The sequence below is a fragment of the Garra rufa genome, chromosome 14 (assembly GCF_049309525.1).
Source record: "Garra rufa chromosome 14, GarRuf1.0, whole genome shotgun sequence".
Lineage (NCBI taxonomy): Eukaryota > Metazoa > Chordata > Actinopteri > Cypriniformes > Cyprinidae > Garra > Garra rufa.
This window is the reverse complement of record NC_133374.1, coordinates 40302250-40330084: the sequence shown is the minus strand read 5'-3', so window position 1 is coordinate 40330084 and position 27835 is coordinate 40302250. Positions and strand designations below refer to the sequence as shown.

Genomic DNA, 27835 nt, shown 5'->3' with positions numbered 1-27835 from the left:
ATCACAATATTCCTTAACATTTCCAGGAAAAGAAAACTTTTTCACAAGCCAATATACACCAACAAAAATCATTCTAGTTTTCATTGTTTTTTTCTCCAAAGTAAATAATGATTAGCAGGCAAACTTTCTGAAGTGTCATTCTTTCATTGAGCACTGATGATCCTGGTCACTTTCCAGTCCGTCTCAACTGAAACTCATAAGTATCCTGGGAAAGTTTCTTTACTGGACATTTTTATTTTACCTGAACATACGTTACATCACTAGATCCAGCACCTGAAAATATATGAATATTTTCAAAATACACTTTTTTTTTTTTTTTTTTTTTTTATTGACTGGATTTGGTTTTATTCTTAGATTCTTGATTGTGGTTTGTAAATGCATTTCTCTTTTTAACTGTGAATAATGTTATTAGTTTGACTCACCTTGATCTGTTTGCAGCATGAGTTCAGAGTAAAAGCAGTCAGAACTCTCAGTTTTATTCTCTAAAAGATGACAACAGTTAGTATCATTAATACTGTATGTCCAACAGAGATATGAAGTGAATATATTTATAAAAGCTCTACAGCTAAGGTATGTTATTCAGTTATTTATTTATTTTAATTCTACATATATATTATATTTTAAAATGATAACCACAAACAGACATTTAGGAAAATACTTGTTAGTGATTGTTGCAACTGTTATGATCATAAATTCACAAGAGCCGCAGATTTTTGTTTCAGTTTACCTTTGTTTTCTTTCTTTTTCTTCTGTTTCGTTGTAGATTCCAGTTCAATCTCAGCATAAATGTGTTCAGTAGGCCCACTTACACTGTCTGCAATGAGGAAAAGACACTTGGTTTAATTTGATTTGTTTTGCAAATATCACAGTAATAAAGATGGATTTGATTTCCAATTTCTTTATAAATAAACTACTGTCCTCACCATTATTAATCGTTGCATCAACAGAGTCATAAATATGAGTAGTTCCTATAATAAATTTATATAATATAAGTTTTTGAAATTCATTAGAAATATTTATTATAAGTGTCTTCCATCTAAGCTTGTAAAGATTTATGGGAATTCATTTATGGGTAATGGGTAAAGACTGACCAGACAGCAGTGTGTTGTATCCGGCTTCACTCTGGTTCTGGTCTGATGTCTGGATGTTGTTCTGCTGTTGACTGACAGTAGATGGAGACTGAGATCTTCCACCTACACAAACATACACTGTTTTATTGGCATCTGTGGATCCAGGAATAAACTTTAACTTCAATGGAACTTTTTCAATCCACAAAAAGTTCTTCAGGTTCTTTAGATTTTTATAATTTTCTTCACACTAATAATTTAGGCAATTTAATTTAACCTTTGTTGTTTCTGTTTCTGCGCCACAGCAAGATCAAGAAGACAATGATCAAAAATGTGACAGTCAGTCCTGACAAAACTCCAATTATCATGGGTTTGACACCATACGATCTTGAGTCTGCAGAAGCTGAGATATATTTTTACATTTAGATTAGTGCTGTAAAGTGTACAGAAATGTCTCAATAGTGTTTATAGTTATTAGTCTCACCTCTGACTGAGATCCAGCTCTTGGGTGACTCTCCTCTCTCTGGGTGTTTGCAATAGTAGAAACCCTCATGTGACTTTGAGACAGTAGTGATGATCATCTCTGTGGTTTGATTCTGAATGAGTGATCCATCTTTATAGAAATCAGCTCTGAGGTTTGGTGGGGTTGTATGTCGATATAAACAGCGTAGAATCAGATTATCTCCTTCAGTCACAGGATGAACAGGACTCTCTAGAATCACACCAGCTACAGAAACAGAGCAAACATACACTGATTACATACACAGTAATTATATTAACAATACAATAACTAAAAAAAATTTATATTAAAGACTCACAGTGTACAGTGATATTAACAGGATGATGTTTCTCTGCATATTCAGACTCACACCAGTACACTCCAGTGTCTGATGTGTTTGTGGAGCTGATTGTACATGTAGATCCTCGACGTAATGAGCAATCTTCCAGCTGTCCACTGTCTGTGTATCTTCTCACTCTCCATACAGTAGAGTTACTCTGGTCCTCACAGCTCAGAGTGACAGAGACAGATGTGAAGTGTTGAGTTCTGTTGGGACTGACGATCAGAGAGACTGGAGGAGAAACACCTGAGACGACAATTACAGCTTTAGAGTTTCAGATTTGACTATGAAACTCTTTGTATCAAATATGAACCAATAGTTTAAGTTCTGTTTGACCTCACCAGTGACCCATAGTGGCTGTGTGTTGCTGTACTGTGTTGTAAAGGCTGGTTTCTCTCTCTCTGCTCTGCACGCATAAACTCCTGTGTGATTTAGAGCAGCAGAACTGACAGTGTAGTTTCCTCCTGCTCCTCTGCTGCTGTCTGAGAGCAGATTATACTGATGACTGTTCTCTGTAAAATAATGAAGACAATGTATTCAATATTAAACAGAATTTTGGACTTAACATCTGCTAATTCCAATGTTACTACATGAAGCACATTTGAACTTACCTGGTGAGACAGTTAAAGTGAACCAGCTGAATGTCCAGCCTGTAGAGAAGCTGTAAACCTCACAGATCAGAGTCACTGGATCTCCTTCAGTCAACCACTTCTGTGGAGAAACACTTAAAACTGTTGTGGGAGCTGAAATAGAGAAATCCCTCATTAATAACATGTTAAATGTGTGTTTGTGTGTATGAAGAGATGATCAAACTCACCTGATACTGTCAGTGTAACTGCATCACTCATTTTTGACCTGCGTGATCCTTCTGTCTCTGATCCTTTACAGGAGTATTTACCTGCGTTAGACTCAGTAACAGACCTGAATGTGTGTTCCTGTTCATCACTGACAACATTGAATGAACCTTCTTTATACCAGCTGTAGTGCCAGTTAGTAACTCCTGCACCATTTGTGTCACATCTGAGAGTGACTTTGTCTCCTCTGAATACATGTTGAGCTGGTTTAATGGTCACTTTGGGTTTTGGTCTTTCTGTACAATGACAACAATTCACAATTAAAATAATGTGCTGTTTGTATTGTATGAATCCAGTTACAATTTGTAAACATGCTAAATCAGATTAGATTGAAATTTTGTTCTCGTTTTTGTCTCACATTAAATCAGTATTTTATGAAAATATATGTGTATTACGTAAGCAAAAATACTTGCCGTATATTGTCACTATTACTGGTTCACTGTAACCTGTGTAATATTCTCCTCTTCGTGCTCTGCAGCTGTACTCTCCTCCATCAGAGAGTTTCACAGGATTGATTGTTTTAGTTGCAGCTTCAGTAGATTCACGGTTTGAGTCTTTTCTCCAGAAAAACTCCCATCCATTCTGTGACTGAAACCCCTCACATCTCAGAGTAACTGAGTCCCCTGTGAACACTGAACTCTGTGGCTTAACAGTCAGAGTTAGCTTAGGGAGACCTGAAAATATAAAGTTAGTGATGTAAGTTATGAAAGCTTTTTAGCTAAAGATACTAGATTATATTAGATTATATCTGCATTATATTAGAAAAAACACTCTTTAGACTTGCTACAGTCTATTGATTTCACAGACAATAAAGCTGCAATTAACAATTCCAGAAACAAACAAGTTTACATTCTGATGGCACAATGAAAAGACTCACAATCAACAAATGCTCAGACCCACACACTTTGGATTCATCCCCCCCCCCCCCCCCCAACCAGCAAGAGTGGAGTTTTTAAGAATAATAATTTTATTTTATAAATTAACACGGACATTGACAAAACACAATATTAGAAATAGATATAATAAACTTCTATGATGTGTAATGTAGAATACGCTCTCAACCCCTCTACCTCTTGAGTTGCAGCCATTTCAAGCACTCTCACAAGCGCAGCCGCACCGTGAAGCATGCATAAATAGTTCAGTTTTGTATGCAATGACAAAGAGATTATATTATATTTCGTTTCGTTATTATTTTAAGTTAATTTAGAAAAGCGTTTGGAGCATTTTTTTTTTGTTCGATCATAGCCTATGTTTGATCAATTTAGCCTTCTCAAATAATCACGACTTGCCTAAAATAAAATCTCTGGATATTAAACTGTTCAATCATATAATATTTGTTAGTTTAAACATTTAACCTATATAAATGTACGCTGATAGACCCATATCCAATCGTTTGTGCATGCGGAAAGTGAAAGCTAATTTTGGGCTTTAAACTTTGTGACTTTATAAAAAAAGAAAACATAGAAGACCAAGTTCAGTGGGAGGGGAGGGGTTCGCGATGGGCTCCCCCTCGCCAAAGGCCCCTAGTACTCTGTTCCACTATTACCCTCTGTCCGACGCCCCTGCATAGAAGATGCGCTTCCTTCTGTCGTCTTGGTCTTGAACAGAAGCGTTTTACAATAATGAACCGAAACCGAAAGCAAAATCTTTTTTTTTCACTAATTCTCTCTAAAGACACGTCCAATGAGGAAATGGCGTGTCAGGATCGTCAGCTTAATTTTTTTTTTTTAAATATTACCTTACTATTTCCTCCGACACATTCATGGTAATTACCTCTGCCTGTGCTTCGTGGCAAGCTTTAGGCTATTGTGTGCGCATGATCGCGCAACTCTTCAAACTGCGCTGAAGGCAAGCTCGGGCTTGTATTTGTATTAAGCTTGTGTCTATTTTGATGAATATGCCGATTAAACATCTATGCTTTCTTGTTTATTTGTAATCTCATTTGAAATTAATTTGCACTCCAAGATAAGGTTATTTGCAGTTAAATTGCAGAGCTACTTTTTTCTATTTTGCTCTATGCAGAGCATAGTAATACTGAAGTTTTGAAGCCTATAACTTTATATGCTACCAGAAATAATGCCAAAAATTATTGTCTTCAATCAGATTTAGGCATGCATTTTTTTGTATTGTATTGTGCCACCCTAACATTTTTACTGGCCCCTTTCGGCCACCCTATGAAAAAAATCCTGGAGGCGCCACTGCTCTTGACCCTTAAATCTTCAATATTAGGTCTTGTTTGGCTGCAATTACTGAGTTATAACAGCCAGACAAGCCAAGAGCAAAAGTTATCAGGTGGCATTGACTGTGTTTGACATAATCATCATATAGTGACTTGAGTATTTGACATAGGTTTTACTTACAGTAGTGATGCACTGTAAAAAACAACCTATAGAATCTACTCAATAAAATGAGGTAAACTGATGTAACAATTTGCACTCAGTTTGTTTGGGTAGATTCTATCCTATATATCTGAGTAAAGAATACCTGAATTTAAGAATCTACTCAATAAAATGGGGTAAACTGATGTAACAATTTACACAGTTTGTTTGGGTAGATTCTATCCTATATATCTGAGTAAAGAATACCTGAATTTATCAGCTAAGAAAAACAAAAAAAAAAGTAGGTAAAGTCTACACAGCAAAAAGCGCAGTATTAAATGAACTCTCCCGGGAGTTTATTTGAGTCCATACTCAGAGTGTTAAAATCAACACTGAAGCAGTGTCAAAGCTAATCAGGTAATTAAGTGATTCATTGAGTGGTGATTGAAAATGATTGAAGACTTTAATGGTGACAAAATTTTTATGTCACCATTATAGTGGTCAGTGTTAGCATTAGTTGGGCTCTTGACCTATAGCTTTTTAGCATTAAGTTTTGTTTAGCTGTTTAGCTAAACCAGCCAGACAAGCTAAAGAGCAAAAGTCATGCAGTGGTGATAATTCTGGTTCAAAATAAGCTTAATTTGAGCCACTGGAATCGTTTAGAGTCTAGTCTTTCAGTTCTATATTCTTTGTTTATTACAACTGCATTGGGGTTTCACAGCAGCAAAAAATAATAATAAAGCTTTTTTTTTATTGGCATTTTTACAAGCTCCTCTGATCAAAAAAATTTGAAAAGTTGCTCTTTCAGGCACACACAGATATCAGGAATCAGCATATGAATCTCAACAATGGTGACGAACAGCATATTCAGAAACAGATCAACTCTAAACATCACGGAAATAATCAGCTCATAATTTATTCATGCCGCAATGCATGATGGGAGACACGGATGAGTTTTGATTGGCTACAACATACGTTTTTGATGGTCACCATTGTTGTGATTCTCATGCTGATTGTTGATGTCTGTGTGTCTATATCTAAAATATGTGTATATTTTTGTAAAAATAAGCTTCATAAACACCTCTCTGATTAATCCAGTGTAATTAACAAATAAAATATAACTCAGTTATTCAGGTCATTATATTATGACTTTGTCAAAGCATGTTCAACACCACATAATCTAATTTCTCCTGGTTTGTCTGACCGTTATAACTCAATTAGAGCACCCAAACAAAACCTAATGTTAAGAAGTTAATGGTAAAGAGCTAAACTAATGCTGACACTGACCACTATAATGGTGACTTACAAAATTAGATTTTCTCCTTTTGGCGATTCTGCTTTTTAACATCACACAGGTCTTTAATAATGGTCAATCACCACTCAATGAATAACTTAATTACCTCAATAACTCTAACACTGCTTCAGTGTTCATTTTAATACTCTGAGTATGGACTCAAACTATTAGGAGAGTTCATTTAATACTGCGCTTTTTGCTGTGTAGACTTTACCTACTTTTTTTTTTTGTTTTTCTTAGCTGATAAATTCAGGTATTCTTTACTCAGATATATAGGATAGAATCTACCCAAACAAACTGTGTAAATTGTTACATCAGTTTACCCCATTTTATTGAGTAGATTCTTAAATTCAGGTATTCTTTACTCAGATATATAGGACAGAATCTACCCAAACAAACTGAGTGCAAATTGTTACATCAGTTTACCTCATTTTATTGAGTAGATTCTATAGGTTGTTTTTTACAGTGTGGGTCGTTCTTGAACGATTCGTTCATTTTGAACGAATCTTTAATGTGACTCGGGAAGAACGAGTCGTCTCCGGGAGTGATTCGTTCAGTCGCGCATGCGCAATTGCGCAACTATGAACGAACGACTCAAACCCGAAAGACTCGAGAGATGAACTAATCAATTCTGTTTCCGGCTCAGATCGCGTTAGTTAAGTTAATATGGGGCTGTTACGTGATGAACGAACGACTCAAACCCAGACAGATAGAGGCGAGGGAGCTAATCATAGACTGAAGACCCAGGTAAACAATGAATTAATCTTTTCTGTTTCTAATAACATTATAGTTTTGTCTTGTTTGTAGTGTGATCAACGTTTGTTTAAGCAGTAGATGTGTTATGGAAGTAACACGTAGCTTTTTAGTCATATTTTGGTAAAATGAACAAAATGACTCGAAAAAAAGATTCGTTCATTCATTTTGCTAAACGAGACTCAAAGATCCGAGTCGGTAAAATGATCCGAACTTCCCATCACTAACTTACAGACTACAAGAAACTGTGAACAAAAGAGCAATCAGTTTTAGCATAATCAGACAGATGATGAAAAAAGAGTTTACTTTAAGAAAGACACACAGACATGAAGAAACAGTGTGAGAATCACAAAGAGGGTGACCATCAAAAAGCGTGTTGCAGCCAATCAGAACTCATCCATGACTCCCATCATGCATTGCGGCATGAATAAATTATGAGAGGGCATGTCAAAACTTCTTCAGGGCCCCAAAACACCTCAGGCCCCAGAGGGTTAAGCAAAAAAAAATCAAATTTACATCAAATAATGAATAGGTTAAAACACAATCATCACCTGAGATGACATGAGCTTATGTCGGGCTGTTTTAACTCAAACACAGCAGCCAAACAAAATCTAGTGTTAAATATTTAAGGGTCAAGAGCCCAACTAATGCAAACACTGACCACTAGAATGGTTGCTTAAAAATGTTGGTTTTCTCCTTTGGTGATTCTGCTTATTAACATCAGGTGTCTTCAATAATGATCAATCATCACTTTGTTAATCACCTAATTATCTCGTTAGCTTAAACACTGCTTCAGTGTTACTTTAACACTATCTGGAGTGGGACCGTATGTACTCTGAGCAGTGTTGATTTAACACTGGGGACTTTACTGTGTAGCCTAGAGCTCATGGCTTTGTATCACATCACTTACATCTAATCCAGCAGTCAAAAAGACATACCATTCAATTCACCTGTTTGCCTACCCATTTAGTTCTGCTAGTAAATGTAAATTAACTTGGCTTGATGTCTCCCAAGGCTCAACTTGAGCTCTGAGTTAGAACCTCCCAAAAAGGCTTATTGAGGACTTCGAGCAAATCTGAGGTGGGTAAAAGGTTGGGCTGGACAAGAGGAAAAACAGTGTGAACAGAGGGTTTTAATAGGCTGAATTGGGTTGCGGCCTCAAGACCTGCATTACCCTGCTGAAAAAAACAGCTAAAACCTGTTTGGTTGGTTGATCTTAGCTGGTTTTAGCTGGTGGTTTCCCAGCCTGGCCAGGCTGGACAAGTGGCCAAAACCCCTCTAAAACCAGGCTTGAACCAGAACTTGATCAAAATGTGCAGATACCACAGTTTACATAAACAATTAAATGATAGTGATGGATAAATTGGTATTGTTTCTGACCAGTAGGTGGTGCTGTCACTAAAGCTAGTATCTATCCAGCCAACTGTTGTGAGACTTGGTTTGGAGACCATGTAAGGACATTTTAAAAAACACTGCATAATGTGAAGGAAAGAAGCAAATCATTCATTAATAACATGTTAAACATCTGTGTATGAAGAGATGATCAAACTCACCTGATACTGTCAGTGTAACTGCATCACTCATTTGTGACCAGCGTGATCCTTCTGTCTCTGATCCTTTACAGGAGTATTTACCTGCGTTAGACTCATTAACAGAATTGAATGTGTGTTCCTGTTCATCACTGAAAACACTGGTTGAACCTTGTTTATACCAGCTGTAGCGCCATCTAGTGACTCCTTCACCATTTATGTCACATCTGAGAGTGACTGTCTCTCCTCTGAATACATGTTGAGCAGGTTTAATGGTCACTTTAGGTTTTGGTCTTTCTGTACAACAACAAACAATAAAATAAATAAATAATGTAATATAATACAAAATATGCAGCTTTAAGACTTCCCTTGGCGGAGTTCAGACCCACAAACTGGTTTAATAGCACAGATACTGACCCACCTACATCTATAACAGCAATTAAAGACACACATCATTCACTGAAGTGTTAGGAAGGTACAGTAGTTTACAAATGTTAAAATTATTAATCATTCAAAATGGCAAAGAAATGGCATAATTCCGAACCAGTAAGTGGTGCTCTCAACAAAACAAAAGGCCAATGAAACCCACAACATTTATTGAAATAGAGAAAAATAAAACTAGCAAGACACATTATGACTAATTCATTAGGGTTTAATTTGTTAGTGGTTGTAAACATCCAGCCAATAACGAAAGGAAAGGAAAGGAAAGGAAAGGAAAGGAAAGGAAAGGAAAGGAAAGGAAAGGAAAGGAAAGGAAAGGAAAGGCTTAGTATAACATTTATGGACTTTTTTAAGGAGAAGCAGAAACAGCTGACAACATATTTTACAATATCTGATGAGTGATACTTTAAAAAATATAATCCTTTTTGTCATAGGGAATAAAGAATTTGATTTAGTTACTTTGAAAGAGTTCAAAGTTATTTACAAAAAACAGGAGCTACACACATTTGGTGCTTTTTCTCTATTTTTGATGCCCTGAGCATCCTGAGGTAACTAGGAATTACACAAGCTTCAGTCTATATCTAGCCATTATGAAGATCTGAGATGACTAAACACCTGGAAACAGATGATGCCAACCCTGAACCAACATACAAAACTATCAAATTTTTCTAAAAGTTTAATCGCGACATACTTTTTGTTTGAATATATGTCATTAACAAACTGGATGATTTTCTCTGTACATATTTGCTATATGACATCACCGAACATAGTCACTACTGATAAGCTTCACCTAAATGTAATGTTGAAATTAAAATGTTCTGTGAAGCTGCTTTGCAATGATTTGTATTGTGAAATGCGCTATACAAATAAATGTGAATTGAATTCAATTACAGTTTTTTCAATCGCTAACAAGCGCTTACCCATACTTCAGATACTTTTTCTAAACTCTTAACACAGACTCGCACCTACAAAACACAATTGGCCAAATGGATAATTTTCTTCTCAAAAATACATTTTGTTAAATATATACTAACTCTTCATTTCAAAACAGGACACATCTTTCTCTGCACACACTAACTTTACCAAAACACTGGAAATCTGACTCAAAATGAAATTATTCTGTCAAAGAATAACACTTGTTTTCACTTCACAAGGTACATGCAGTCAATCAAAGTACACCAGGTTTCAAAATACTGGCTATTGTTGGCATTACAAAAACTGCATAGACTTTTTATGTTTCAGTTTTACAGGTATTTGCATGCAAAATATGCAATCCACCGTTTTGACACTAAATTTCTTGGTTGGGAACGGTCTGTCCACATGTACAGTAATGTTCACATTCAAAAGCATTCCAGTAAAAAGCAAATAAGTTTATTTTTCTGTCTATAACAGGAGGTACAGTAGAAACATGGTATGGTAGAACAGAAAAAGTTTTACTGTATTGCTTACAGTGAACAAAATATCCATGAAACACACAAGAGCATTCTGAACAAAAAAATAAATAAATAAATAAAAATAACAACAGCAAAAATCCCAGATAAAAAATAAGGGGGGGGGGGGGGGGTCTAAAAAAGCACAAAATTATTGTATCTAATCTATGCAATCTTGAATTGAGAATGAATGGTAAATTCCAATTCACTTCCTGGAATGGAATTGGATTAGGAATTGGAATGTCAGGAAACAGAATTGAAATCAAATAAATTCCAAAAAATTCCACTTGAGTTGCTAGTTTATAGTACATCAAATATTGTAAATCACATAAACAACAAACACATAAAAGAAATACAAAGTACTGCATGTTTAGTTGGTTATGCATGATCATTTCACATGCCAAATTTCAGGAATTGATAATAATTCGATGCAATAAAAAGTGAATGAAATACATGAATGAACATGACTCATTTTTTTGTGAGTTGAGACATATGTGCTAATCATATTTTGAATGTATAGTACATCCAGAAACTTATCACTACTGTCATTCAATTATTAATTCATAATGTACAGTTCTCATTATTTACTTGCATTTGATCAACTCTATTTCATACATTACTTGCTATTTGTAAAGCATCATAAATAAAGTTAAAATGTATGTATCTAAATGCAATCACACATAGATGCTCAGAAACAGCAATAAATGGAATTCAGTGGAATTTCCCTGAATTGAATTCCACTTCCTGTAATTCCAATTCAATTCCAATTCTGTTTCCTGTAATTGTTGTTGAATTCCAATTCTAATTCCATTCCAATTCCATTTCCTTCTTTGAATTGGAATTGTTGAGTCCATTCCTGAATTAACCCCAACCCTGTTTCCAAAACATCACTCCTCAAAGTCCTCATTTTACTGTATAAGTGTAAATGTAATAGAAAAAATTACTGCCTCTGAGTGTAAGCCAGACTGGAATCAGCTGTGGTTGGCCCTAATTTACCCAACATAAATCAGCTGTGTGTCAATTATTCAATTGTTTGTTTATTATCAGCTGAGATATATTTTTGATATTGATATTGAACTGATATCATTGCAGAAGCAGAGGTTTTTATACTGTATCTAAGGTTTGGAATATTGTTTTTGCTATTGTGGGATGTTGTGTGTTAACATTCGTAAATACTACAAAAACAATCCATCATTTTGTTGGGAGGTATAGCTTGTCTGTTAAGAAAATGTAAGCATTGTGGAAATGTGTTCACTGACTGCATATTGGGTGAAAACGACATGAAATGTGTGAATGGTATGGCCATAAAAGACCGATGCTGTGCTAATTGTGTTTAGAGTTTTGAAAATGTGACAACTGTTTGGAGAAACGCTTGTTAGCGACTGAAAAAAACTGTAAAAACTGCTCTGGCATATGAAATATAGAAATCACTCATTATTAACATGTTAAACGTGTCTGTTTGTGTATGAAGAGCTGATCAAACTCACCTGATACTGTCAGTGTAACTGCGTCACTCATTTGTGACCAGCGTGATCCTTCTGATCCTTTACAGGAGTATTTACCTGCATCAAACTCAGTAACAGAACTGATTCTGTGTTCCTGTCCATCACTTAAATCAATGAATGAACCATCTTTATACCTGTAGTAGCGCCAACTGGTGGTTGCTTTACCATTTATGTCACATCTGAGAGTGACTGACTCTCCTCTGAATACATGTTGAGCAGGTTTAATGGTCAGTTTAGGTTTTGGTTTCTCTGTACAATGATAAATCACAATGAAAATGATGCAATAAATAATTTAACAAATAAAAAAAAATGTGTTTTTACTGTATGAACACTTAATTGTAAAACAACAAGACTGAAGTGTTGTTCAGTTATTGTCACATAATCAGTAGAGAAAAGTGAAATACTTGCCATATATTGTCACTATTACTGGTTCACTGTAACCTGTGTAATATCCTCTTCTTCGTGCTCTGCAGCTGTACTTTCCTCCATCAGAGAGTTTCACAGGATTGATTGTTTTAGTTGCAGCTTCAGTAGATTCACGGTTTGAGTCTTTTCTCCAGATAAACTCCCATCCATTCTGTGACTGAAACCCCTCACATCTCAGAGTAACTGAGTCTCCAGTGAACACTGAACTCTGTGGCTGAACAGTCAGAGTTGGTTTAGGGAGACCTGACAATATAAAGTTAGTGGGATTATGAGTTAGTAAAGTTTTTCAGCAGATCTCCTCCTCTTAGAAGTCGCATCTTGATTTTAAAGGAAAAGTAAGAAATCAATCTGTAAGAATCATTTACAGGAAAAATCCTTATAAAACACAAATATATGGAAATAGAAACACACTGCAAAATATAATGTGATAAATTACATAATATAATTGACCATGCAAATACATTAATGTGTTGACCATGTATGGCTATATATTGATCCAAATAAAAATATTTAAAAATATAGACAAAAAATATCAATACATGTAATAGTCATAAAGGTTTATAAAATTTATGAACAAAAATCTAAGATGTTCATGTCTTTCATAAAGAAATTTTGTTTTTTTTAAGGAAAAAAAAATAGGATATCTCTCCATATAGTGGACTTCTATGGTGCCAGTGAGTTTGAACATCCAAAATGTAGTTTAAATGTAGCTTTAAAAAGTCCAAGTCATCTGATTCAAGATGGCCGCCAGGGTGCAGCCACAGTGTTTGGCAGGTCCTGTGTGTTTGCCACAAAAGTATATCAAAAACCCTTGGATTGTGCCATGCTTGTCTGGTCTTCTCCTGTCTTTCTACTAGTGATGGGAAAATGAAGCTTTTCGAAGCACCGAGGCTTTCCCATCAACTGTATCATAAAAAGGTTCGTTACTCGAAGCTTTTCAACATGTTGCACACTAATGACATCTTGTGGACAAAGGTGGAAAAAGTTGCTTTCGCGTCTCAGATCTTAAAGCGATTTTGGACAGTTTCATCAAACAGATCTATTTGTGCTATGTCAGAAAAACAGTAATTTTACTCGAATTGATCTGTAAATAAACGTTTTAATAAAATGATACAAGTATAAGCATGGTTCATGTAGGCATATATGTTCAAAGTAAATTAAGAATAATTTTGACTAATATTAGTATTAATTAGAAGTGCTTGTGAAGCAAGGATAACTACAAAATGGATATGCACAAAACTACACATGTACATATTTATTCGTATTATGATTTATTCTTAACAAAAATTGAATGACACTTGATACTTGCACAAGGGGTTCGCGTTATTTGAATCAGAATATGAAGCAGTCACGTGGTTGTGCGCGAAAACGAAGCTTCGGACGTCACAGGTCACGTGGTTATGGACAAAACGAATCAAGCTCCGGTACAGTGCTTCACTGTGAGATGTTTCGTTTTTTTGAAACAAGCTTCGAAGCTTCGGTGTCAAATGTCACATCACTACTTTCTACCTCCTCTTGAGTTTAACGTGTCCAAGGAAAATGGATAACTTAACTCACTATCCAGCAAAGAGGAGCCAACATCTTCTGTATGCAAGAATCCTGGATTGTGGTCATGCTAGGCCGCCCCCAGGTAAACTTGATCAAACAACATCTAGATCATCTCCTGGGGTTGTGTATCTTTTGATGATAATACTTCTGGCTGGTGATGTTCAGCAAAACCCTGGACCTGTTTTAAGTCCTGTGCTACAGCTACAGCAGCTCCCTGGGCTAACACCACTTCTGCTGCCTGGGCTACAGCAGTTCTCTGGGCTAATACCACCATTGCTACCTGGGCTACAACAGCTTCCTGGGCTAATTCCACCACTGCTACCTGGGCTACAACAGATTCCTGGGCTAATTCCTCCTCTGCTACCTGGGCTACAACAGCTTCCTGAGCTAATTCCACCACGGCTACCTGGGCTACAACAGCTTCATGGGCTAATTCCACCACTGCTACCTGGGCTACAACAGCTTCATGGGCTAATTCCACCACTGCTACCTGGGCTACAACAGCTTCCTGGGCCAATTCCATCACTGCTACCTGGGCTACAACAGCTTCCTGGGCTAATTCCACCATTGCTACCTGGGCTACAACCGCTTCCTGGGCTAATTCCATCACTGCTACCTGGGCTACAACAGCTCCCTGGGCTAAATCCACCACTGCTACCTGGGCTACAACAGCTTCCTGGGCTAAATCCACCACTGTTACCTGGGCTACAACAGCTCCCTGGGCTAAATCCACCACTGCTACCTGGGCTACAACAGCTCCCTGGGCTAAATCCACCACTGCTACCTGGGCTACAACAGCTTCCTGGGCTAAATCCACCACTGTTACCTGGGCTACAACAGCTCCCTGGGCTAAATCCACCACTGTTACCTGGGCTACAACAGCTCCCTGGGCTAAATCCACCACTGCTACCTGGGCTACAACAGCTTCCTGGGCTAATTCCACCATTGCTACCTGGGCTAGAGCAGTTCCCTGGGCTAATACCACCACTGCAGGACCCTATTACAGCTAAGCCCAGTATGTCACCACAACTCATTACACCCATGCGTACACAGAGGAACCCTGTATTTAAAAAACATCGATCATGTAAGTTATTTCAGACTCTTAATCAAGCCAGAACTATATGGGATCCACAGTGTAAAAACAAAGGGCTCTTGGGTGGCCATCTGAACATACGCAGTATGGCCCCTAAGAGGGAACAATTGGAGCATCTTCTCATTAACTCAAATGTAGATTTCATGGGACTTTCAGAAACTTGGCTTAAACCCTCTTCCCCACAAGCAGTAGTATCATTACAAGGCTACAATGTCTTTAGAAAGGATAGGCATCAAGGAAAGGGGGGAGGGGTGTTACTCTATATGAAGGACTCTCTAAAATGTACACAAATAGTTTGGCCTAATGAAATCTCAATTGAATGTGTTGTAGTTAAAGTGTCACTTTCAGCAGAAATGTCATTTACTGTTTTATGTCTTTATCGTCCACCTTCAGCAAAAGTAGATTTTTATTATCAATTTAAAGTACTTCTGAGTTGTTGTGACTTTAATAATGAGGTTATTCTAATGGGAGACTTAAATGTAAATTGGGACAACAAAAGTGATAGAAAGAAACTGAAAGAAATTACAGATAATTTTGGACTAACACAAATGATCAGTGATCCAACTAGAATAACAAATCGTTCTAAAACTTTAATAGACCTGGTGTTCTCTAACAAACTAGAAAGAATGATAAAAACATACAATTTCTTGACTGGCTTGTCTGACCACAATGCCATATTCTTCTCTAGAAAGTTGACTAAAAAACGTTTGAGAAGTGTTAGTAAAAGCACTAATATAAAACAAACATTTATTCCAAAGAGCCAAGAACAACATTTAGCTGCAGCTTTAAATAATTTTGATTGGTCAAATATATTATCTTGTGATGACACTAATAAATGTTGTGATCTACTATCCTCCTCTATTAAAGGGGTTCTGTCTCACTTTCAGAAAGCGGGTCATTTAAAGAAATGAGTTTATTCCTTGCCTTGGATCAATAGTGAGTGTAAACAGCTTATGACTCTCAGAGACAAACTACTTAAAAAATCATTACAATCTGGATTAACTATTGATCGATTAAATTTTGTATCTGCAAGGAATAAAGTTACACAAACTTTGAGAATGGCAAAAGCTAATTTTTTCATGACTGTAATTAATGGTGCCAAAGGAAATTGTAAGCTAATTTGGGAAAATATTAACAAACTCCTTGGTAAAAATAAGCATAATGCTGATAAAGACCTTGAACTCAAATTTGACAATGAATTGGTATCAGAGCCTTTCAGCCTAGCAACTAAATTGAATGATTATTTCCAAAGTACCATTGATGAAATTGCACAACTTTTTTCTAATTCTTGTGACTCTCAACAAAATATTGGCAACACCGACCTCCATATGGATGCCTCAACTCAAAATTCAAAGTTTAATATTCAAATAATTACAGAAAATGAAGTAGAAAACATAATCTCTAAATTGAAAAGTTCAAAAGCAAGGGATGTGTTTGGATTTGATACCAATCTTTTGAAGCATTATAAATCGTGTATCTTGGTGCCTGTGACCCATCTTATTAATTTATCAATCACGCAGGCAGTCGTCCCTTTGAGTTGGAAGGTGGCAAATGTCATACCAATATATAAATCGGGTGATAAATTAAACCCTGCTAATTATCGACCTATCAGCATACTCCCTATCTTCTCAAAGATAGCAGAAAAGTGGGTCGCTAACTCTATTATTGCACATCTTAATGTTTCCAATCCGGGTTTGCATTCTATGCAATTCGGATTTCGATCTCTACACTCAACTGAAACGGCTGTCTGTGTGTTTGTTGAGAAGGTGAAGTCTTATTTAGATAAAAACAGTTGTGTTGCGGCTGTTTTTGTTGACTTTAAACGTGCGTTTGATACTGTGAACCACCTTATGCTCCTGTCGAGACTGTCAACATTTAACTTTAGCAATCAAACCGTTAAATGGATACAGTCTTATCTATCAGATAGAAAACAATGCGTGCAAATAAAGAATAGTAAGTCACCCTATCTTCACTATACGCAAGGTGTCCCTCAGGGATCAGTTTTAGGCCCCCTGCTATTTTCACTGTATGTAAATAATTTGCCCAATGTGTGTAAAAATGTGGACATGATTATGTATGCAGACGATACGGTAATTTTTACACAAGCTAAAAGTGCTGATGATGCAGCCCATCAGCTTTCATTGGCCTTAAATGACTTACAAAAATGGCTGAATGATTCATGCTTGTGCATTAATGTTAAAAAGACCGTATCAATGTTTTTTAGTAAACCTAAAACAACCGTGGGCGGAGTAAAAGTTCGCATGGGTGGTCAAGAATTAATTAATGTTGAGGAATTTAAGTATTTGGGAGTGCTAATAGACTCAAAATTATCCTTTAAAAAACACGTTAAAAAGTAGTGAAAACTGTAAATGTTAATATACAGAATTTTAGACACATTCGTACATCATTAACGGATACAGCAGCGATTACATTCCTGCACTCTATGATACTGGCTCATATTGAGTACTGTATCACAAGTTGGTCCTATACGAGTCATGCTGCTATTGGGCCAATCGAAGTATGCTACAAAAGAGCATTGAAAATTTTAGATAAGAAACCTCTGTCATATCACCATTGTCAAATTTTAGATAAATATAAGTTCTTAAATTTTGCTAATTTCAAATTATTTAAATCAGCCTGTCTAATCTACAAGGTTATACATGGTCTGGCGCCTCCACCATTGAGTGATTTTATTAAACAAAAGTCTAGCAGTATTGCCGGGTCTCGAGTGACTAGAACCACTATGAGAGGTGATTGTGAATTGGCATTTAGGCGGACCGCCTTTTCACAGAATGTCCTGTCCTATCAGGGAGTGAGCTTCTGGAATATTATTCCACTGTCAGTGAGGGAAAGCACAAGTCTTCCTACCTTTAGGAGTCATTTAAAACTGTGGCTGAGGGACATACAAACATGTGATCATGTTTAGTTAATCATTATATATAAGACGTAAAACAGAGTTAGTGCATTACAAAAAGGAATACAATTATTAGTGCAATACGGGTTGTGCGATAAGAGACAGTATAACATGGGTTGTTCAATAGGGATCAGTGTAATGCGGGTTAGTGCAATATAGAATGGTGTAATATGGGTCAGTGCAATATCAGGTCATTCAGGGCTTGTGCAAAATTGGTGTGTGTAATACAGTTGATGCTTTTTGGTTTTCTATTTTGTCCTTTGTTGCTCACTCTTGTTGTTATTGTTTGTTCTAACATGATGTGATCACTGTTTTTGTCCTTGTCTCTCTGTATATAGTTTGTATATATGGCTCTGTATGTATTTATTAATTTGTGTGTAACACCAACCTGCCAGGGGGTCTGCAGATGGAAATTAGCCTAAGGCTATAATCTGACATATTTACATTTGTGAAAATGTTCATTAATATGTATTGTCCCTTTTTTCTCAAATAAATAAATAAAAAAAAAAAAGGCTCTAAACCAGGGGTGGGCGAACTTTTTGATTCGAGGGCCACATCAAGTTTTCCACATTAAGTGAGGGTCCACAAATTTAGTTTATGACATATTAAGCTTTTTATTTTTGTTTTAAATTACTGTACCTTAGCCTATGTATACCTATTGAAACTTGTACCATCTAATTTTTTCATGCGCACTTTAGACACAGATGAGCTGCATTATAGTCGATTGATGTATAAGACACATTTGATCATTTCATTTTGAAATAATGGTAGATAAATGAAACATTTACAAACATTAGAAAAATGTATATTCCCCTCGCTCCACAAAAAAATCCCATAAATTTAGTAGTGTTCAGCACAGAAAAAGGAACCAAAATTAAGTAAAAATTAAACAAATTAACTGTAAACATTTCACACTCTATACAACACTCTAAACAATCCCAGCTGAGGAAAAACAGTCTCATCTAGCCAAATGATTGGTTATTAAAAAAAAAAAAAAAAAAAAAAAAATTATGGTAACACTTTCTATGAGGCCTGTATTTATAATACATTATAAGGGTATTCTTAAAGCATTATAATGAATGCATAATGCATTATAAAAATAAAAATAAACGTATAATATGCTGTATCATCTCATGAGTATTCATAAGAACAGTTTTAATGTATTATATTTTTTACTTATTTGTGGTTATAGCTTTTAATAGTATGATTACTTCCTCATAGTTATAACGTATTATAAGTCTCATCTCTTGCCATGTTACTCATGTCACTTTACTTAAGACCACTTATAAGTAATAATAATAATATTTCCCAAAAACCCTAAGATCGGACATCAGTTGAGATGAATTTGTAATGACACACTTGTATTATCAGTTTGATTATTTTGATGGTACCCTTTTTGATAAGTAACTCTGCAACCCCATGTCAGCTAGCAGTAATTATGAGTAGTAGTGTGCTAAATATATGCTAACACTAAATTAAAATGTTTCCCCAAAAGACAAACTATTATATTATATTATAAGTAACTTTGCAAGTAAGTGAACCTTCTACCTAGCCTAACCTTAACCTAAGTCTACTAATTCTCTAAGCAGTGTTAGTTGAGATGTAGCTGGAAAGTTTAAGCTTATAGTAAATAGACTAAGGGGACCATCAAAATAAAACATAATATAATGTAAAAAATAAATGTAATGTATGATATAGTCCATTATAAATTAAGTAGATTTAATATGGTGTCCATTGTGTGTAAATAATTATAATCTTAAAAGTTATAACCTTAAATACTCAAGGATTACAATGTATTATATTTGTTGTTATGAAGATATTAGATTATATTAGATTATATCTGAATTATATTAGAAAAAAACACTCTTTAGTCTTGCTACAGTCTATTTATTTCACAGACAATAAAGCTGCAATTAACAATTCCAGAAACAAACAAGTTTACATTCTGATGGCACAATGAAAAGACTCACAATCAACAAATGCTCAAACCCACACACATTGGATTCATAGCCTAGAGCTCATCGCTTTGTATCACATCACTTACATCTAAACCAGCAGTCAAAAAGACACCATTCAATTCACCTGTTTGCCTACCCATTTAGTTCTGCTAGTAAATGTAAATTAACTTGGCTTGATGTCTCCCAAGGCTCAACTTGAGCTCTGAGTTAGAACCCCCCAAAAAGGCTTATTGAGGACTTCGAGCAAATCTGAGGTGGGTAAAAGGTTAGGCTGGACAAGTGGCCAAAATCCCTCTAAAACCAGCCTTGAACCAGAACTTGATCAAAATATGCAAATACCACAGTTTACATAAACAATTAAATGATAGTGATGGATAAATTGGTATTGTTTCTGACCATAAGGTGGTGCTGTCACTAAATCTAGTATCTATCCAGCCAACTTTTGTGAGACTTGGTTTGGAGACCATGTAAGGACATTTTAAAAAAACACTGCATAATGTGAGGGAAAGAAGCAAATCATTCATTAATAACATGTTAAACATCTGTGTATGAAGAGATGATCAAACTCACCTGATACTGTCAGTGTAACTGCATCACTCATTTGTGACCAGCGTGATCCTTCTGTCTCTGATCCTTCACAGGAGTATTTACCTGCATCAGACTCAGTAACAGACCTGATTGTGTGTTCCTGTCGATCACTGAAAACACTGGTTGAGCCTTGTTTATACCAGCTGTAGCGCCATCTAGTGACTCCTTCACCATTTATGTCACATCTGAGAGTGACTGACTCTCCTCTGAATACATGTTGAGCAGGTTTAATGGTCACTTTGGGTTTTGGTTTTTCTGTACAATGACAACAAATCACAATGAAAATGATGCAATAAATAATTTAACAAATTTTTTTTTTTTTTTTTACTGTATGAACACTTAATTGTAAAACAGCACCAAATCAAGTCTGAAGTGTTGTTCAGTTTTTGTCACTTAATCAGTATCTTGCTAAATCATTGTCATTGTGTTCTTAGAAAAGGGAAATACTTGCCGTATATTGTCACTATCACTGGTTCACTGTAATCTGTGTAATATCCTCCTCTTCGTGCTCTGCAGCTGTACTTTCCTCCATCAGAGACTTTCACAGGACTGATTGTTTTAGTTGCAGCTTCAATAGATTCACGGTTTGAGTCTTTTCTCCAGATAAACTCCCATCCATTCTGTGACTGAAACCCCTCACATCTCAGAGTAACTGAGTCTCCAGTGAACAATGAACTCTGTGGCTGAACAGTCAGAGTTGGTTTAGGGAGACCTGACAATATAAAGTTAGTGGGATTATTATGAGTTAGTAAAGTTTTTCAGCAGATCTCATCCTCTTACTAGTAAATCATTATTGCATCTTGTTTTCAAAGGAAAAGTAAGAAATCAATCTGTAAGAATCATTTACATGATCAATCCTTATAAAACAAAAATATATGGAAATAGAAACACACTGCAAAATATAATGTGATAAATTACATAATACAATTGACCATGCAATTAAATTAATGTGTTGACCATGTATGGCTATATATTGATCCAAATAAAAATATTTAAAAATATAGACAAAAAATAGCAATACATGTAATAGTCATAAAGGTTTAAAAAACTTATGAACAAAAATCTAAGATGTTCATGTCTTTCATAAAGAAATTATGTTTTTAGGATAATAGGATATTAAGAAATAGGATATCTCTCCATATAGTGGACTTCTATGGTGCCAGTGAGTTAACTTCCAAAATGTAGTTTAAATGCAGCTTTAAAAGGCTCTAAACCAGGGGTGAGAAGACACATTTCATCATTTCATTTTGAAATAATGGTAAATAAGTGAAACATTTACAAACATTAGAAAAATGTATATTCCCTTCGCTCCACAAAAAAATCCCATAAATTTATTAGTGTTCAGGACAGAAAAAGGAACCAAAATTAAGTAAAAATTAAACAAATTAACTGTAAACATTTCACACTCTAAACAATCCCAGCTGAGGAAAAACGGTCTTATCTAGCCAAATGATTGGTTATTTAAAAAAAAAAAAAAAAAAAAAAAAAAAAAATTATGGTAACACTTTCTATGAAGCCTGTATTTATAATACATTATAAGGGTATTCTTAAAGCATTATAATGAATGCATAATGCATTATAAAAATAAAAATAAACGTATAATATGCTGTATCATCTCATGAGTATTCATAAGAACAGTTTTAATGTATTATAATTTTTACTTATTTGTGGTTATAGCTTTTAAGAGCATGATTACCTCCTCATAGTTATAACGTATTATAAGTCGTATATCTTGCCATGTTACTCATGTCACTTTACTTAAAGCATACAAAGACCACTTATAAGTAATAATAATAATATTTCCCAAAAACCCTAAGATCGGACATCAGATGAGATGAATTTGTAATGACACACTTGTATTATCAGTTTGATTATTTTGATGGTACCCTTTTTGATAAGTAACTCTGCATTATTAGTAGTATGCTAAATATATGCTAACACTAAATTAAAATGTTTCCCCAAAAGACAAACTATTATATTATATTATAAGTAACTTTGCAAGTAAGTGAACCTTCTACTTAGCCTAACCTTAACCTAAGTCTACTAATTCTCTAAGCAGTGTTAGTTGAGATGTAGCTGGAAAGTGTAAGTTTATAGTAAATAGACTAAAGGGATCATCAAAATAAAACATAATATCATGTAAAAAAATAAATGTATGATATAGTCCATTATAAATCAAGTAGATTTAATATGGCGTCCATTGGGTGTATATAATTATAATCTTAAAAGTTATAACCTTAAATACTCAAGGATTACAATGTATTATATTTGTTGTTATGATTATTCACCAGATGATATAACATATTATAAGTTTTTTTTTTTTTTTTAAATGCATTATGCATTCATTATAATGCCTTAGAAATACACTTATAATGTATTATAAATAGGGGCTTCATAGAAAGTGTTTCCAAAATTACAATACTTTTTAACCTCAAACACTTGTCTTGTCTAGCTCTGTATGAACTTTGTGTATTCCAGGTCAAGACACATAGGGTATGTCGAAAAACTCCCATCTTGTTTTCTTCTTTAACTTAAAAAGTACCCTTCATCGCTGTTTTCCCTTTTTTTCTAAAAAGCGTTTGACCTTCTTTGCACGTTCACTTTGTAAACACTTGGTCTGTACTTCTGCAGCGATGTGGGATGATTTTGAAGTTGGAGGAGAAACTAAGATGGGAGATTTTCAACATACCCTATGCGTCTTGAACTGGAATACACAAAGTGCACACAGATCTAAATAAGACAAGCATTTGAGGTTAAAAATATATAAATTGTACACATAGAAAATAACCGATCGTTTTGCTAGATAAGACCCTTCTTCCTCGGCTGGGATTGGTTAGAGCCCTTTGAAGCTGCATTGAAACTGCATTTTGGAAGTTAAAACTCGCGGGCACCATAGAAGTCCATTATATTGACCGAAATCCTGAAATGTTTTCCTCAAAAATAATAATTTCTTTATAACTGAAGAGGGAAAGACATGAAAATCTTGGAAGACACGGGTGATGAGTACATTATCTGTAAATTTTTGTTCTGGAAGTGAACTACTCCTTTAATAAATATAGCCATATATTTTTGTCTCATAAGGGTATCAACTATTGTGTAAATATATTGCATACACATGTCCATCCCCATATAAATGTGATTGTATGTACACACACACACACACACACACACACACACACACACACACACACACACACACACACACACACACATTCATGGACTGAGTTACAGCAAATTTCTAGTTTGTAGGATGCTTTGCTTCTGACTGTTAAAGAGAGTAAATGTGCTGAAGGGTGGAGCCTGTGGTTAGAATGACGATTGGCCAAAAACCATTACAGCTATATGCTACTCTATTTAAGGCTGTGCACTCTTTAGCGTGCAGGCAGGGCTGTAGCTGGGGTTTGCGGCGACTGGTGCAGGTTGTACATGTTGGCACTGTTTGAAATAGTTTCCTTTATGTGTTTGTTTAATTTATTTATTTGTGCTGTTTACACAATGTTTAAGTTTATTCAAGTTTATAGGTCTCCAAGAACTGAACAATCGAATGTAAAATAGCAGTGCAAAGTGTTCACTGTATAAATTAAATATATATTAATTATAGTTAAAACTACAAAGAAATTCAGTCAAAAGCAGTAAGTGATTTTCTTTCATTCATTTTGTTGGATTAACATTAAGGACACCAATAGCAGCTAGTAAATTAGAGACAATGCATCCAATATAATAATACACATCCAGTTTTTTTTTGTTTTTTTTTAACTGCTTACTTTCACTTAAAACATAACCAACAGTTATTTTCATTTTTTAAATATGAAGTCATCTCAACATTAATAAGCCTATTAACAAACATAATCACTGAAGGAAAGAACAGAACTGACAAAAAAGACACAAACACAACAACTAACTGCAGCCACAACAGCTAAAGATAAAAGACTTTAAATCTCTGAAGAGCGAACTATTATCAACTGAATAAACAAAGTATTGAGCACGAAACTGCAGGTCCATAGTACTGCAAAACCAGTTAAAAAAAATTTAAATAAAAAAAAAAAAAAAACAATAAAAAGACATGTCCTTTTAACACACAAAGTCATCATACATGAAGACATGAACCTAAACAAGACAATAAAAAGTGTAGGCTAACGTTGCACTGCACTGCATCTCATTTTGAGATCAGGATAAGATCACTTTTTAACCTCTCAAGAAACATTTAAGAAAACTGCCCTGGGAACTGAGCTGAAACTGAAAAATCACTCATTAATAACACAGTGAATGTGTTTGTGTGTGTATGAAGAGATGATCAAACTCACCTGATACTGTCAGTGTAACTGCATCACTGCGGTGAGACCCGTATGATCCTTTAAATCCATAACAGGAGTATTCACCTGCGTCAGACTCAGTAACAGAACTGAATGTGTGTTCCTGTCGATAACTGAAAGCACTGGGTAAACCTTCTTTATGCCAGTAGTAGCTCCAGCTAGTGACTCCATCATCATTTATGTCACATCTGAGAGTGACTGTCTCTCCTCTGAATACATGTTGAGCAGGTTTAATGGTCACTTTAGGTTTTGGGTTTGCTGTACAATGACAACAATTTTAAATTAAACATAATTTGATAATATAATAATTAAATAATTAAATAAGCTGTTTTTAATATATAAACAGTTAATTGCAAACACAAGCTATATCAGGTTAGACTAAAGTGTTGTTCTATAGCTGTTATAGTCACTTATTTAGTGCCTTATAAACATTTTCACAAATTTCTTATTATGTGAGGAAATATATTTGTCACTGCTGTTAGTTCACGGTAATTTGTTCTTCTAGTCATAACACAACCATCTTTTGCTAAAAAAAATTATTAATAATCAATACAATCATAATACTCCTTTTCACAGTTGGTTCGTAACAGTGTAGAATCACTCATATGTGAATATGTAATCAAATTCACTCACCTTCAGTTTGTCCAGAGTGGACGATTGAAATCAGCACTAAAAACACACAAAAAATGTCAGCATTGTGCTAATATCGTGTATATTACATTAGCCATTTGAAGGTATATTCTTCCTTTGCTTGTAAAACACCTTAATTATATTTCAGCTTCATATTTTGCAGATTTCGCATCAAAGCAGAGAGAGACATGTTTCGGGTTTGATCACAAGAAGAGGAATAAAGTAACTCTTACTAACTGCGTGCTAGTGAATATGTAGTTAAAGCATATACGCAAAACAAACCAACAGAACGGATTCAACAAACACTATTACAAAGCACAAAAAAATTGATTTAACAAACACAACAAAGTGCATTTCTCTTTAACAAACAGCACTAACTGCAAACCTGCTTACTCAAGCTCATCATCTTCCTCAAATATCACGGACTAGAGCTGGATTTGAAAGTAAGAGAAATTAACATCCTCTAAAATACATCCAGAGAAAGCAATACTCACAGAGCACAAAAGGAAGTTGCCTGAGCTTCATACTGAACGAATAATGACAGATGGTTAAAAACACAGACTGTGTTAAAGCCTCAAGACTTCCTGATGGCAGAGGTGTAAAAAGTACATTTAGTACAAAGTAAATTTTACTCAAGTGAAAGTACAGATACTCAGTAAGAATTTTACTCAATTAAGAGTACAAGTATCTGACCAAAAACATAAATATAAAATAAATACAACTTTAAATTGTATTAAGTATTAAAAACGGCTATCTTTTCCACCCTCATGACACTCCACATTATAACTTTAATTTAATAGATGACCATATAAACTAAGTTTTAAGGAGGAGTTTTAAAAGAAAAAAATCTTCTCTCTTTATATATAAAAAATGTGTATGGGACATCCACAAATGAATAAGACAGTAAGTCATACAACCCGTTATTCTTACAGGGGTCATCGGATGCCCATTTTCCACAAGTTCATTGTTACGGATTGAGGCTGAAGGGAAGAGCACGAGGCAGGATTATCCAAGTACTCTCTTTTAATATAATTCACGATAACAAATAGGGGTGAGCGGGGCACAACCTAACGCGGGGTTAATTGTAACACACGTGGTTCAAATATTTCCACACACGCTAGCATAACCAAATTTACTGTATTTACTAGTTGCCAGAGCAACACAGTGGAAAAAGAGCGCCAAAATCCAAAAGCATTTTGAAGATATCGCTGTATATTTACTTTACCATAGTTGTTGTGAATTCTTTACTTTTAATGTCTCTTATACTTTTATATTTGGTAAGAGCTTGCATTATGTAAATATGCAAGATGCAACTTTTATTATGATACGTGTTCGGCGTAAGTGTTGCGCTATTGGTTACGCATGCAGAGCTATCAGAATGTGACGCAGTTTTCCACCTGTGCAGCACCGTCAAGTGCAGGGCAAAAGTTATTGACGAAAGTAAGTTTATTTTATGACTTTATGTGTGTAACACTGGACGTTTATACCGCTAAATCTGTTTGAGATGTTAAGCCTTTGTGATATTGTTGGTTTTCGCGATCTTTATGATAATTATTGTTCTTTTTTATAATCTATGTCTTGTCTTGTCACTGTCACTCTGTTGCACTGTGGAGCTGCTGTCACTAAAACAAATTCCTAGTATGTGTAAACATACCTGGCAATAAAGCTAATTCTGATTCTGATTCTGATTCTGATTAGTTCAGCATGTGAAATGCACGTGAAAATGCCGCTAGCATCGCGGCTTATCTTGCTAGCTGTTATGAGTATCTTGTTTAAACATGTTGCTGATTTGTGTGATAGATTCTATACAATTAATGTTTCATATTGTGATGAGGACATTGTATAATGTACCTTATGTTGTTGTATATGCTTCTTTATATTCTGTTACTACAGTAATTATTCGTCCACCAACCAAGTTGTTAATATTGCTTAATGTGGAAAAGTGCGCTGCTTACTGTAACAGTATATTTATGTGTGACATTTATATTTGTTTAATATTTAGTTATTTATTTCTGATTTATTGTTTATTGCAGAAACTATACCTCCAATGCATCAGTGTGTATATGGTGAAACCCTGCACATAAATAAATGGTGGAAAGAAATTTGATGACTCAGACTCCCTGATCAGAGTACTGAAGTGGTTAACACCCTTAAAAAACCGGCATCAGTGGGGCAGTCCCCAACAAATGGTCCTTCGAGCCGGATCCTTAACTGCTTCAGAATGTCATCAGATGGCAAACCAACATCTCCTCCTCAAGCTAGACCATCACGGCAATGCCAAGCCCCAAGGCACCTTGAGGATTACATCCTTGACTTCCATCACCGACCTGCCCTT

The 27835-nt window shown here is 35.3% G+C and overlaps 1 protein-coding gene across 1 annotated transcript; it reads right to left on the bottom strand.

Annotated features, from left to right (window-relative positions):
• On the bottom strand, window positions 1-26025 carry LOC141284217 (Fc receptor-like protein 5). The gene is made up of 15 exons (XM_073817221.1): window positions 25995-26025; window positions 25504-25539; window positions 20540-20620; window positions 8679-8951; window positions 7936-7938; window positions 2518-2649; window positions 2248-2418; window positions 1886-2152; window positions 1552-1794; window positions 1345-1470; window positions 1092-1193; window positions 912-968; window positions 728-814; window positions 423-482; window positions 1-273 (listed from the first exon to the last, which is right to left on the bottom strand). Exons 1-15 carry the CDS (start codon window positions 26023-26025, stop codon window positions 233-235), a joined length of 1710 nt encoding a protein of 569 aa, XP_073673322.1. The 3' UTR covers window positions 1-232.
• Between the last annotated feature and the right edge of the window lie 1810 nt (window positions 26026-27835).